The sequence below is a fragment of the Staurois parvus genome, unplaced genomic scaffold (assembly GCF_062004578.1).
Source record: "Staurois parvus isolate SC_StPar_1 unplaced genomic scaffold, SC_StPar_1.0 ptg000154l, whole genome shotgun sequence".
Classification (NCBI taxonomy): domain Eukaryota; kingdom Metazoa; phylum Chordata; class Amphibia; order Anura; family Ranidae; genus Staurois; species Staurois parvus.
The window spans coordinates 14524940-14539484 of NW_028317950.1; the positions used below are offsets into that span (position 1 = coordinate 14524940).

Sequence of the window (14545 nt, forward strand, 5' to 3'; positions counted from 1 at the left end):
CACTGAGGGCAGTGGGAGCAATGGGCTCCTGGTGCTGTCAAACTCCTGTGAAGAGGGGGCATGGCTTACTGGCGCTCTGTGCAGTATCATTGTACAGAGCAGGTAAGTATAACATTTGGATCTTGATAACAAAATTACCTTTAGCATCACTTTAAGCTGAAGTTGAATCTTCTTCCTCCCCATTGTTTAAATAAAACTTTTTTGTTGCATACCTTATTTTGGACCCAGTGACATTGCTTGGTCTCCGTGCTTCTCTATGTAATGCAAGCAGATCATGGCTGGTGGGAGGAGTTTTGAGGTTGCTGTTCAAAACCTGAAAACCTCACAATGCCCTGCCTCAGTACTCCTCAAGAGTCCTCAGTCCTGATGCAAGCAGTGGTCTGGATGGAATTCTATAGATGTTAAAATGCCTTGATAGGTGGATATCAGTCTGGGGGAGTTGGTATTGCTAGACAGACCATGCTAGGGAACACCCACGTGTTCTGCTGAGCCTCCATGACTGAAATCCAGTGAATGAAGAGAGTGGTTGGGGAGAAAAGGGTTTGTATAATGCTGGATGTCCTCCAGCCAGGAGGAGGGCTGTGTGAGATTAGCTGTCGCTTCTAGTGCACTCTGTGAGAAGCTCGTGGTGTGCAGTGAAATCAGAGTAAATCATTTCAGTACAGGAGAGGAGACTACATCTCTGCAGAGTGAAGGAGGATAGAGTTCAGCTAGTTTGCCATTGCTGGGTAATTTTGTATTATTCACTCTCTGTAATTGTTGCCTCCCCAGGTCACCTTCATTAGGACTTGTGTAGACAGGCAGGTGCAGCATTTTTCCAGGTATATTCGGCTTGCAATGATTTTGGTCCTGAGTGCCTTCTGAGTTTTTTACATTAGCATCGATCTGTATGGGGGAGGGCAGTTATGATGCAGGCAATGCTTGTGTTCAGAAGCCTAGAGTGGGTTATGGACTGGATGAGTGGGTCATTTTTTTTTTTTTCTTCTTTTAAAAGTGACTTTATTCAGTTAGCAGTATAGCCCTGGATTATCTCAAGGGGCATAGACCTATCATTTCTAGTACCAGTATCCTTAAGGGCTTGTTCACACTTGACTTTCTAACTGTTCAAAATGCCCCTATAGCTTTAGTATGGGCGTTAGACAGGCGTTAATGTCCTTTTAGTATGGGCGTTAGACAGGCGTTAATGAGCTTTAGTATGGGCGTTAGACAGGCGTTAATGTCCTTTTAGTATGGGCGTTAGACAGGCGTTAATGAGCTTTAGTATGGGCGTTTTACATGCATTAAAAACGCTCACTAAATGCCCTTTGTGTGGTTTTGAGGCATTTTTTAACCTGTTTACAAGTGTTAAAACTACACCATGAAGCCTATAATAAACCCTAATGGTATTAACGCACTGCAAACACCCCACAAACGCCTGCCAGTGCGTTTTGAGGAGTGTCACCATAGACTTGAATGGGAGGCGTTGAAAGGCTTCAAACGCCTACTGACTCGACATGAGGCTTCAGTTTTGAAGCGACGCTAATGCTTCATGTTTTGATAATGTGAACAGCACTGTGTGCTGCCCATAGTATCATTTGCATAGGCGTTTGAGGAGCGTTAAACATGCCTCTAAAACGCCTGCTTTCAAAGCCAGTGTGAACTAGGCCTAATTTATTAGTAGTGTTGTTTAATGTCAGCTATAGACAGATGGTGGTTTGAAGCACATATGTGAATGAATCAACCCTGGGCTTCTTTTCAAGTCAGCACACCAAAATGACAAATGGTTGGTTCCGCAGGAGTGACTGTCCATGTGGAGAGTTTCAGAGCATCCATTCTGCCAGCATTTCTGGCACCTAGAGTTCAGAGGGCAACAACACATTCAGGTGGGATTGTTACCAAAATCGGCTAGGTCAATGATCTGTTAAGTCAGGGCGCTAAAAATCCCAGTTACCAGGTTGCCAGGACAACTAGAAATTGCGTCACCTGTCAGGTGGAAGCATTCGGGTAGCTCTGCTTCTGCCTGACTGCTCATCTGCCATGTGCTCATCTGCAGACCTGGAACTGGCATAGCTGGTTCTGCAGGGGAGGGAGCAAAGCGGACACATGTTCACTCTCCTCCCATCTTGTTCCTGACCTGGAAGCAACATGTATGACATCACTTCCAGGTCTCTGTTGATAATTTCCTCAAGCAGCATGGGGAAAGAATGTAATGTAGGGCTATCTGCATTACATTCAGTGGAGCTCAGGGGAGACATGCAGGCTCTTTTAGACCCAGGATGTCTCATTAAAGAGAACTTGTCATAAAAAAATTAGAATTTTGTTTTCCTTTTAATGGCAAAAAATTAGTGACACCCAAGCACATAAAATCCCCCACATTGAGGCTCACCCACATATATGCAAGTACAAATGTAAGAGCACGTGTTGGGGTCCTACGCACGAAAACGTTGATTGCGATTCACATGTTACATATCGCTACGCACGCTGGAATGAGAGCAAGAATTCTAGCACCAGACCACCTCTATCACTAAATTGCTGACCTATAGGGGACTTTTAAAGTGTTGCCTATAGAAAATATAGGGTATTGAAGTTTGGCTCCTAACTTTTTTTTTTTTTTTTTTTTATTTGGCTCCTAGCTTCAAAGCAAATTTGTGAAGTACTGTGTTAAAGGATAAGTTCACATTTTGTGCAAAAATAATAAATGCATATTTTTTTGCAGCTGAAAAACGTGTGCATTTATTATTTTTGGCTACAGGAGCCTGGAAAGCATTGCACCAGCGATCAGTAGATCGCTGATGCCATGCAGATATTCTGACAGGAAGCTTGAATGAACTACCATGGCACTCTACAGCGCCGTGATAGTTCATTGAAAACTACAAGCCCTCAGCTGCTAAGACTGTTGGGTCTTGCAGTTTATTCATTCACGGAAATCCGTGAATGAATGATGTGGGCGGTCAAATTGTTTTCAAATTTGACAGATGGATAGTATGGGGAGAAGCCTCCCCGTACTATCTGTCAAAGAGGGGAGGCGGCTATGGGAACATGTTCCACACTGAAACAGGTGGAACATGTAACATGTTCCCAAAGGTGAACTTCTCCTTTAAGTGATTATGGCCACCTTGAAGCTCCTTGATGACAGAATGTGCTGGAGTAGTGATGTAGGTGTTTCCACTGCAAAATTGTCTGAAAACATTCAACAGAGAAGCATCTTATTTCAGGTAGCTTGATCATCCTCCGAACTCCTCTCTGGGCAGAATGTACCTTTTTTAAATGAAGTCCTCAATGCCAGTTACCATCATTTTTATCCCATAGAATCTAGGCTTGGAGGCATAAAATCTGCAGCACTCCTTGTGCCTAATAAACAAGAGGCTCAAGCCCCTTTTGTTATTTAGGAGGGATCTGGATTTTACAGGTGTGATTACAGGTGTGAGAGGATTGGTATTTGCTGCAATTCAACTTTTGGGGTGTGTTTCTCTATTTTTTTTTTTTTTTTTTTTTTTTTTCGCAGTAGGTGTCTGTTTAAAAGGAAGTAATGCAATGAAATCAAATCAAGCAGGCATATTGGGCCATTCACTAAAATGCTGCATGTGATATGGGAGATGAGTCAGTTCATCAAAGTTAAATATTGAATATGAGATGAGTACTGAAAAAAAAAAAAGATGGCTTATTAAAGTCAATTCACTAAGTGTCACATCGCATGTCCGTGTCTTAAGGTGCGATTTGCTGCAGCGCGATTTCTAAAGTAGTTCTTGCATTATTCCTTTTTTTACAATTTCACATTCATAGAATATAATAAATCACACTGCAAATTGCAAGAAATCATTGAAAATCTTCACAAGTAGCAATCAAATCTTTAGAAATCACACCTGAAATTGCATACAAATCGCGTGATGTTAATCCCGGGTTCACAATGATGCCATTGTGCCATTTCCGCACCCTATCATGATCGCACCCAGTTCATGCAAACCGCTGCGGGTGTGTATGTTAACACCCCGAAATCTGTACCCAAAATACGGTGCGATGTGCAGAATCGGATTGCATGGGTGTGAGTACGCATGCGATCAGATTCTGGTGTGGACAAAAAAAGTGGTCCTGCATGATTTTGGTGCAGTGCGATCTGAGCCATACAAAATGTATGGCACAAAATGTATAGCTCAAATTGCACTGCACTGAATTTGCATGTGATTTGCATGGGGATGCGGTGCTATTGCTGTGCAAAACACATGCGCTATGCCACACCGCATTAGTGTGAACCCAGGATAAATTGCAGCGGTGTGGCCGCTGACTAAAGAACACACACATTCCTTATTTGTCACCTGCCAGTAGGCAGTCAGTATTTGGGCAATGTACAAAATAACAATGAGGGGAACTCTGCACTGGCCAAACAATGTATCAGTGTAGAAATGTTCTGCCCTGAGCTCAGGAATGAAAATAAATTGTAACATTTCACCAGAGGGAGATGTTTCTGTGAATGAAAGCACACCTGAAAGTTTTCACAGTATCATAATATTTCTGTGCGCATTTATTTGCAGAAGTATCTTCCTCTGGTGCAGTGTTGACATAAAAAAAAAAACCTGCAAAAAAATAGCTACATTTAAGAGATCGCAAAACACAAATATTTAATGCATTCGATAAATAACGTTGTTGGGTTTTTTGTGGTTTTTTTTTGTGTGTGAATTGACTACTTTTGAGGTAAATACTGCATGAGTTATTTTAACTTAAAAATTCATGCTGTATTTATCTTAATGAATTGACCTCATTGTCTCTGGTTTTTGCCTCTTGTATTTATATTTGTGGGTTACTTGGGGGAAGTAGAAGTCTTTTGCTCTATTTTAAACTTACGATTCCTGGAAATCTATAGATAGCCCATGGTGATCTTGTGCAGTGATTACTTTGACAGGCAATGCATGTTCTCTGCACTGATAAGTAGACAGTACACCACCAATCAATTCCTGCTACTTGTTTCAATTAAAGGAAAAGGCACATTATAATAAGCAAAATTCTAACATGAATTCTTAACAGGCACACGTACATGTACAACTGCCCAAGTAGGTAAAGCAATTCATATACACCAAGGTAGATGGCTGCTTGCCTGTTGTTTCAATTTTAAAAGAATCCATTTGTGTGGGTTTTGTTTTTACTTTTTTTTTTCATAACATGTTATACTTACCTTCTCTGTGTAATGGTTTTGCACAGAGCAGCCCTGATCCTCTTCTTGGGCCTTCCAGCACTCCTGGCTCCTCCCATGTGACCAGTGCCCCCAATAGCAATCTGTTTGCTACAGGGAAACTGGTGCGTGCTCCCTCCCAAGCCCCGATCAAAGCATCCATCAGACACACAGTGCTGCGGCTTGGCCCTGCCCCCGTGCTCTTCCCTTTGGCTCACTGGCTGTGATTGACAGCAGTGGGAGCCAATGGCTCCCAGCTGCTGTCTCAGCCAATTAGGAGAGGGAGACTCTGGATTGCCGAGGTTCCTGTGCACATTGCTGGATCGTATTAAGAGGAGCTGTGGGGGGAGCAAGCACACAGGTTTTTTACCTTCATATGTAGAATGCATGAAGATAAAAAACTTCAGCTTTTACTACAACTTAATGTTTTTGAAGCTGCTTTTTGTGTACACGGAGGTTAACCTATATACATATACTGGGTTTCCTGTGTGGCTGCAAACTGCACAGTGGATGTAGATGCTTTCTATAGTCACAAACTAAAGTGTGCAGATTTTTGTAGACTATGGAGTAAAAATCTATGGAATTGTCACTTGGCTTGCAGTATGCAGAACCTTTACAGCTTAGGCTGCCCATACACGTTAAGAATTCTCTTGTTAAGCCTTTTGTGTTGAAAAAGAAAAAGCACTTGATTGCCCCAACCACACTAGGTCATCATGCACACGGGACATTTTTACAGCTGATGTTTTTGGCTTTTGACGATTTTTTTCTACAACCAGTAAACTCCCCAGCATGTTATTTTGTGTCCATGCACACATAGACTGTAATTGATGTTTTTTTGGCAGTAGGTGTTTTTTGGCTAGAAAAAATACTGGTGGGTTTCTAGAGGAGTTTTTTTAGCTGCAAAAATGCTCAAACATGGCAAAATGGCGTTTTGGACTTAATTTTTTTTTTAGCAAAAAAAAAAAAATTCTTGGTAAAAGGAAACACTAAAAACTGCAAATGTGAAAAAACACGGCTAAACACTAATGCAAAACCGTGGAAAACCCCATTTTTATCATGACTTTACACAGCTAATGTTACCAGCGTTATTAAAATTCCCAGTGTGCATGGAGCCTTAACAGTGTGGATGGATGAATCTGCAGTGACAGCTATTGTTTGCCCGATCAGTGCCTGATTAGATGAGGTGTTTGGCTGTGAGTTTCCTGCCCGCCTGCTTCAACAAAAGTCGATTGAAAAAGTACCAATGCACTCAAGTAAAGCCCAGTGATCCCATCAGCAGAGTATGGGCAGTTTAGTAATATAGCCAGTTGGCGACCACCCTATAGCAGCTTTACTGCTATAGGGCAGTAATTTGGAACTTCCTGGTCGGGTATGCGCGTTGCTTCTGCTATGACAGCAGAAGCCAATCAGCGGGTGCCGGCTATCAGATTGCTGCCGGCACCCGCTGATCAGCAAGGAGAGAGACAGAACACATCACTGCTTATCTAAACAAGGCAGAGCTATGTCCTGTCTCTGCAAAGCATGGAATAAAATCCAGCACATCCCTTAGTTAAAACACCACATACTATACATATAAACGCTGGCTAGGCACACAAATAACAAATCGCCCTAGATGTTGAACCCCTTTTCAGCCAGTGTCATTAGTACAGTGACTGTGTATATTTTTAGCACTGATCACTGTATTAGTGTCAATGTCAGATTGTCTGCCTCAGTATCGCAGTCCCGCTATAAGCCACTGATCGCCACCATTACTAGAATAAAAAAAAAAAGAATTTTAATTATATCTACCATTGTTTGTAGATGCTATAACTATTGTGCAAACCAATGAAATGTACACTTATTGGGATTCTTTTTTTATTAGATATTTTTTACTTTCTGCTATAAAACCAATTTTTTTTCCAAAATTGTCAGCCCCCCACTGGGGATCAAATATCACGAAAAGCAAGCTCTATTTGTGGGGGGGGGAATGACACATTGAATTTATGTACAGAGTTACATTACCGTACAACTTTCAGTTAAATTAACGCGGTGCCATATAGCAAAAAGTGGCTTAGTCAGGAAGGAGGGTACATTTTTCCAGAGGTCTAGTGGATAAGGCTTTCCCAATGCTGCAAAGTGATTACTGTATTTGTGTTTGCTCCACACCTTTCTTTTTCATTTCAGCAGCTAGGACAGGCACCTCCTGCTTTCAGTCTGATTTAACGTTTCAGCTGTCATGCAGAGGATAATAAGGCTTGGTTCACATCTGTGAGGGTGGTGCCGCTATGGGACCCGCACAAATACTTGCAACCGCACCACCCACACAGAGGAATGCAGGACCCATTCATTCTAATGGCAGGCTGCCCACATTGGAAATTGCAACCATACTGGGAACCTCAGTTCCCGTGCGGGCTGCGATTTCCAAAGAGGTGCATGGACTTCTTCCCTGCATGTCCCAGGGCACGACAGTCCATTCAAATGAATGGACTCTTGTTCCCACGCAGATGGCGCACATATGCGAACCTGGTGAAAATGTAACAGGATTGCAGTAATCACACAAAATAAGTTTGTTTTAGCCACAGAGGTAAAAAGTTGCTCCCAATTTATAGATCTGCATTATCACATAGAAATTGGATGCTCCCAGGAGCATAGATATTGAGTCCAGGGAGGGTGGGTGTTTCCATCTGCTGCTCACTCAGCCTGAGGTATCACTAACTACATTACTAAACCTGTTAATATCACATGCAGTGGGCAGTGACAGAGACTCTTTTAAAATTTACTAATTTCTTCCCGTGCCCCAGATCGGTTTGTGGTCCGTTCCCTACTGCTCCTGCCCCAGAGAAGTTCATGGTGTCATTTTTCTGTATACATAATATAATTCAAAGCAAAATGACCGTGTGTGTGTGTGTGTGTGTGTGTGTGTGTGTGTGTGTGTGTGTGTGTGTGTGTGTGTGTGTGTGTGTGTGTGTGTGTGTGTGTGTGTGTGTGTGTGTGTGTGTGTGTGTGTGTGTGTGTGTGTGTTTTTCTGGCTGTAGGAGCAGACTGGAGCAACTGCTGAAACAAATGCAGACTCCATGCAGTTTTTCTAGGACCTTGCACTGCATAGATACAAAACAGTAATAACCACTATGCTACCATGTTGCCCATTCACTGTGCCTTTTCTGTAGACATTTGAAATCTGATCAGTAGAGCGAGTTTAATGTATACATTTTTGCTGTGATGGTAGAAGAAAGTAAAACAATCTGTGGAGCTAAAGTGCACTGAAGCTTTTGCTGAGAGGGATTAGAGCAAGCACTGCTCATCCCTTGGCCTAGCATAAGTGCTTTCTTGTGACTCGTTTAACTGTTTCCCTGCTGAAAGTCATCTCCGATGTTGACAAAGATTTAAGGAAAGCTCCCAGAACATTTTTTTTTCCTCTCTAAATAACACTTTTAATACAACTCCAGGTCATTCTTGGCTAGCATGCAGATTTTTCTTTGTAAATGTTTTATCTGTTTCTTTTTCTATGCTAAATGTAGGCAGTGATAACATGAATATTGTGCAGGCACAGTGGATGCCCCTACAGGAGTGCTGAAATCCCAAGGTGCTCTCATATGCAGATATCACCTTTTTGTTACTAAAAAGATGTTGCTCTCCCTTTCCATGCCCTGCATTTTTGTAACTAAAGCATGTTTTTAACTGGACAAGTTTTTACTTATTTTATAAAAAAAAAACCCACAGCCTCCCTCCCTCCCTATCCCCCTTAACTAGCCTAGGCTGATAATTGACCCCCTGAGGTGCTCACTGACCACCTCCACTTATGACATTCCATTTTCATTGTCTACTTCCCTTTCTAATGTCCTATAGACGTGAATAGGATGTAACTATTCACATCTGTAGGTCTTTGGGACATTTGTTTTTGGATGCAGCAGTCTGGTATTGGGGCTAGGCATTATTAAAGTATTTTTTCCTTTTATCACATTAATATGAAATATTGTTATACATCTCCAAGGTTACTACTGTACTTCAAATTGCAGCCATCAGGTAAAGCTCTGTTCAAAGCATGTCCTCCTAAATTAGATGCAAACCCCAAACTATATAACATTCAGTTTGCTCTCTACACTGTGTATCATAAACGATGGCATTTTTTTTCCCATGTAATAGTGAATCTCTCCAGCCAGGCACACAAGCAATAAAAAAAAAAAACTGACAGGTTTTAACTCTTCCTTTTCTGCATTGGAAATTTTAGCCTATACTTTTTAGGCATAGCATAAAGTCTGTGTTGGACTTTCTTATAAGAAACTATTCCTTTTCAAGTAGAATGTCATAAATGTACCAGAGAACTTTTATTTTACAAAATAAAATTTTGATACAAATAATTGTATATCTTTATATTCTAAAAAATTATAGGTTCCCTTTTTATGGACCTAGTTACATAGTTTGTAAGGTTGAATAAAGACACCAGTCCATCCAGTTCAACCTGTGTGTGTTTGTCAATACCATTTCCCATATCCCTGCATATTGCATTCAAGATGCCTATCTAAGCGTTTTTGACACTACTAACTTCCTGCTGACACCACTGACTGTGGAAGGGAGTTCCACATCCTTACAGTAAAGAGCCCTCTTCGCAGTTTGAAATTAAACTTCTCATCCAATTTCCTTAAGTGGCTCTGTTTTCCTAAAGTGGTTTTAAAGTCTCAAGGTTTTTAGCCTTCATACATTCTATGCATGAAGGTAACCTGTGTAGCAGCCCCCCTTAATACTTGAGCCCCATTCCCATTAAAGGTTGTGACATCATCAGCCTGCCTCTGACCATTCATAGAATACATAATTTACTCTAAATGGCTGAGTGCCGCTACGATAGACTCTACTGTGTTCCCGGAACACAGTACAGTATGCTGTATGTGGCCACAGTAGTTTATATGTCCACCACTAACCTGTGAGGTTGTGGGATGTGCGGTATAAAGTATAGCGAAAGGTGGAGAATCGCTTTAATTTTACTGAGGTCTGTAACGTTTATATATCCTGTTGTGAAGTTACTGCCCTGCTTAACTTTGTATCAGCAAACATTGAGATTGAGCTATTCATACCAACCTCTATATCATTTATGAATAAATTAAACAGAATTGGTCCCAGGACAGAGCCGTGGGGTACCCCAGTTGCCACTCCAGACCGGTCTGGGTACTTGTTTATCCCCACCCTTTCGATGTGCCCTAAGATCTAAACTAACAGACCTCAACTTGTGAATTAGGCATTTGTGGGGCACTGTATCGACTGCTTTTGCAAAATCCAGATATACCATATCCACAGGCTTTCCTTTAACATTCTGCAAGGAAGTGAAGCCGCTATCCTGATAAACGGTTGGTCTGGCAAGAACGATTTTTCATGAATCAATGCAGATTACTACTAACTATACTGTTTTCATCAACAAATTCCTGAATATGGTCCCTTATCCTCTTCAGTAGTTTACAAACTATTCATGTTATACTGACTGATTTGTAGTTCCCAGTTATATGCTCTTTTTTGAACATTGGTACCACGTTGGCTTTTCACAAATCTGCTGGTACCATTCTAGTCATTAAGCTGTCCATAAAAATTGGGACTAACAGTCTAGCTATAAACCTGACTGAGTTCATTGAGGACTCTCAGGTTCAAAGTCTGCAATCAAGAGAAGACTTCACGAGAACAAATAGAGGGTTCACCACAAGGTGCAAACCATTCATAAGCCTGAAGAATAGAAAGCCAGATTAGACTTTGCCAAAAAAAATCTAAAAAAAAAAAAAGCCAGACCAGTCCTGGAAAAGCATTATTTGGACGGATGAAAATAAGATTAATCTGTACCAGAATGACGGGAAGAAAATAGTGTGGAGAAGACTTGAAACAGCTCATGAACCAAAGCACACGTTTTCTGTAAAACATGGTGGAGGCAGTGTGGTGGCATGGGCATGCATGGCTTTCAGTGGCACTGGGTCATTGGTGTTTATTGATGATGTGACAGAAGCAGCCGGATGAATTCTGCAGTGTTTAGAGATATACTGTCAGCCCAGATTCTGCCAAATGCAGCAAAGCTGATTGGATGGCTCTTCACAGTACAGATGGACAATAATCCAACACACTGTAAAAGCAACCCAGGAGATTTTGAAGGAAAAGTGGAATATTCTGCAATGGCCAAGTCAATCACCTGATCTCAACCCAGCTGAGCATGCATTTCACTTGCTGAAGGCAAAACTAAAGGCAGAAAGACCACAAACAAAGAACTGAAGACAACTCCAGTTAGAGCCTGGCAAAGCATCAGAAAGTAGGGAACCCAGTCTTTGGTAATGTCCATGGGTTCCAGACTTCAGGCAGTCATTGCCAGTAAAGGATTCTCAACAAAATATTAAAAATTTATGTATTTGACTGTATGCATTTGTCCAATTACATTTGAGCCCCTGAAAATGAAGGGACTGTATAAAAATGGTTGCAGTTCCTAAAATGTGTACTTGATATTTATGTCCAACCCATTGAATTAAAGATGAAAGTCTTCACTTCAAATTAATTTTGGATTGTTTTGTTTTAAATTTATTCTGGTGGCATACAGAGCCAAAAGTATGAAAATTGTCCAAATATATATGGACCTAACTGTACATACAGTGGGGCAAAAAAGTATTTAGTCAGCCACCAATTGTGCATGTTCTGCCACTTAAAAAGATGAGAGGCCTGTAATTGGCATCATAGGTAGACCTCAACTATGAGAGACAAAATGAGAAAACAAATCCAGACAATCAAATTGGCTGATTTGGAAAGAATTTATTTGCAAATTATGGTGGAAAATAAGTATTTGGTCAATATCAAAATTTCATCTCAATACTTTGTTATATATCCTTTGTTGGCAATGACAGAGGTCAAACATTTCCTGTAAGTCTTCACAAGGTTGGCACACTGTTGCTGGTATGTTGGCCCATTCCTCCATGCAGATCTCCTCTAGAGCAGTGATGTTTTGGGGCTGTCTCTGTGCAACACAGACTTTCAACTCCCTCCAAAGGTTTTCTATGAGGTTGAGATCTGGAGACTAGGCCACTCCAGGACCTTGAAATGCTTCTTACGAAGGCACTCCTTCGTTGCCCGGGCGGTATGTTTGGGATCATTGTCATGTTGGAAGACCCAGCCACGTTTTATCTTCAATGCCCTTGCTGATGGAATGGGGTTTGCACTCAAAATCTCACGATACATGGCCCCATTCATTCTGTCCTGTACATGGATCAGTCGTCCTGGTCCCTTTGCGGAGAAACAGCCCCAAAGCATGATGTTGCCACCCCCATGCTTCACAGTAGGTATGGTGTTCTTTGGATGCAACTCAGCATTTTCTCTCCTCCAAACACGACTAGTTGTGTTTCTACCAAACAGTTCTATTTTGGTTTCATCTGACCATATGACATTCTCCCAATCCTCTTCTGGATCATCCAAATGCTCTGTAGCAAACTTCAGAGGGGCCTGGACATGTACTGGCTTAAGCAGGGGGGACACATCTGGCACTGCAGGATCTCAGTCCCTGGTGGCGTAGTGTGTTACTGATGGTAGCCTTTGTTACGTTGGTCCCAGCTCTCTGCAGGTCATTCACTAGGTCCCCCCTGTGTGGTCCTGGGATTTTTGCTCACCGTTCTTGTGATCATTTTGACCCCACTGGGTGAGATCTTGCGTGGAGCCCCAGATCGAGGGAGATTATCAGTGGTCTTGTATGTCTTCCATTTTCTAATTTATTGCTCCCACAGTTGATTTGTTCACACCAAGCTGCTTGATTACTGCAGATTTAGTCTTCCCAGCCTGGTGCAGGTCTACAATTTTGTTTCTGGTGTCCTTCGACAGCTCTTTGGTCTTCACCATAGTGGAGTTTGGAGTGTGACTGTTTGAATTTGTTATCAGTATAAAAGACACCTGTCCACAACCTCAAACAGGTACCATTGATACAGGTAATGAGTGCAGGACAGAGGAGCCTCTTAAAGAAGAAGGTACAGGTCTGTGAGAGCCAGAAATCTTGCTTGTTTGTAGGTGACCAAATACTTATTTTCCACCATAATTTGCAAAAAAATTCTCTCCAAATCAGCCAATGTGATTGTCTGGATTTGTTTTCTCATTTTGTCTCTCATAGTTGAGGTCTACCTATGATGCCAATTACAGGCCTCTCTCATCTTTTTAAGTGGGAGAACTTGCACAATTGGTGGCTGACTACTTTTTTGTCCCCCTGTATATATTTTATTATATAGTGTTTGATTTTGTTTTATGCAGTTTTGTGCTATATACTTAGTCATATATATTCAGCCTCAACTGCATTCCTGTGCAAATCCCATGCAATTTGTGTGCGGTTCGATTGGAGCCATGCATTTTGTATGGCTCTAATCACACCACACCTAAAAGGTGCAGGACCCTTTTTTTGGTCCGCACTAGAATTGGATCACATGGGTATTCACACCTATATGATCTGATTCTGCACATTGCACTGCATTTTTTTTTTCATAACATATACACCTGCAGCGGTTCGCATGAACTGGGTGTGATTCTGATGTGAGTAATTTGCACAGAAAATGTGAATTCCGCATCACTGTGAACCAGGGATCTCCCTTTGAAACGCGTCATCCTTATACAGTGTCTCCCTTCCAGTGGGATTCGCACTCTACTAACTATTGTGATCCCCTCTTGGACATTACATGCTTTTTATATTGCTACGTTAGAGTATACATATTTTAATAAAATTGCTTTTATTGCTAAGGTAATGCGCAAGGTTGGTACGCTTTTTTTTTTTTTTTTTTTTTTTTTTTTTATTTGCTTCAAAGAAATACACCAGAGGGTTAACAGTCCTGCTAATAATGAACTTGTTTGAAACAAATGTGAGAGCAGTGTTACATGGAAGCGATATAAGAATGTCAGGGGAATCAAATCATTGAGGTACAATAACTTGTAATCACATCTGTTTTAGCATGTGTCTGAATAGCTTAAGACATCAGACTGTAAGCTTCTCTCTGACAGACTGATATGAGTGAACCTTGTACTTGAGTGTCAGTACTGTATGAGGCGTAGCTCATAGCTTTGAAACTTCTGTATTCTAACGCTGATGAATATATTTGTCGTTTTCCCTTCTCTTAGGTTGGAGGAGGCACAGATGAGGACCCTGCTGTGACCTTTAGCCTCCCGTGTCCTGTCACCAGCACATACACCTGTCCAGCAGCATGGCCCAACAAATCAATGTGTGGGAGCACCTCTATCTGCTTGAGTCTCCAGATCTACAACATCTGGATGAAATCCACAGGCTTATAAGAGATCACCTCAGTACTGGTAAAGTGTATGGATGTTGCATGTGGGGTCTTTAATTCACTTATTCCAGTTGGTTTCTGAAACACTACTACTGATTACTGGAAACCAAGTCCCTTTTTATCTTCTTGTGTTTTTTGTTTTGTTTTGTTTTTTTTA

General features: G+C 41.4%; 1 protein-coding gene across 1 annotated transcript in view; it reads left to right on the plus strand.

Moving 5' to 3' along the window:
- TSC1 (TSC complex subunit 1) overlaps positions 1-14545 on the plus strand; it is a 78799-nt gene that overhangs the window by 7068 nt on the left and 57186 nt on the right. Inside the window, exon 2 of the mRNA XM_089675083.1 lies at positions 14222-14410. Coding sequence (XP_089531209.1) covers positions 14305-14410 — 106 coding nt within the window. The 5' untranslated portion in view covers positions 14222-14304. The remainder of the gene's footprint in view (positions 1-14221; positions 14411-14545) is intronic.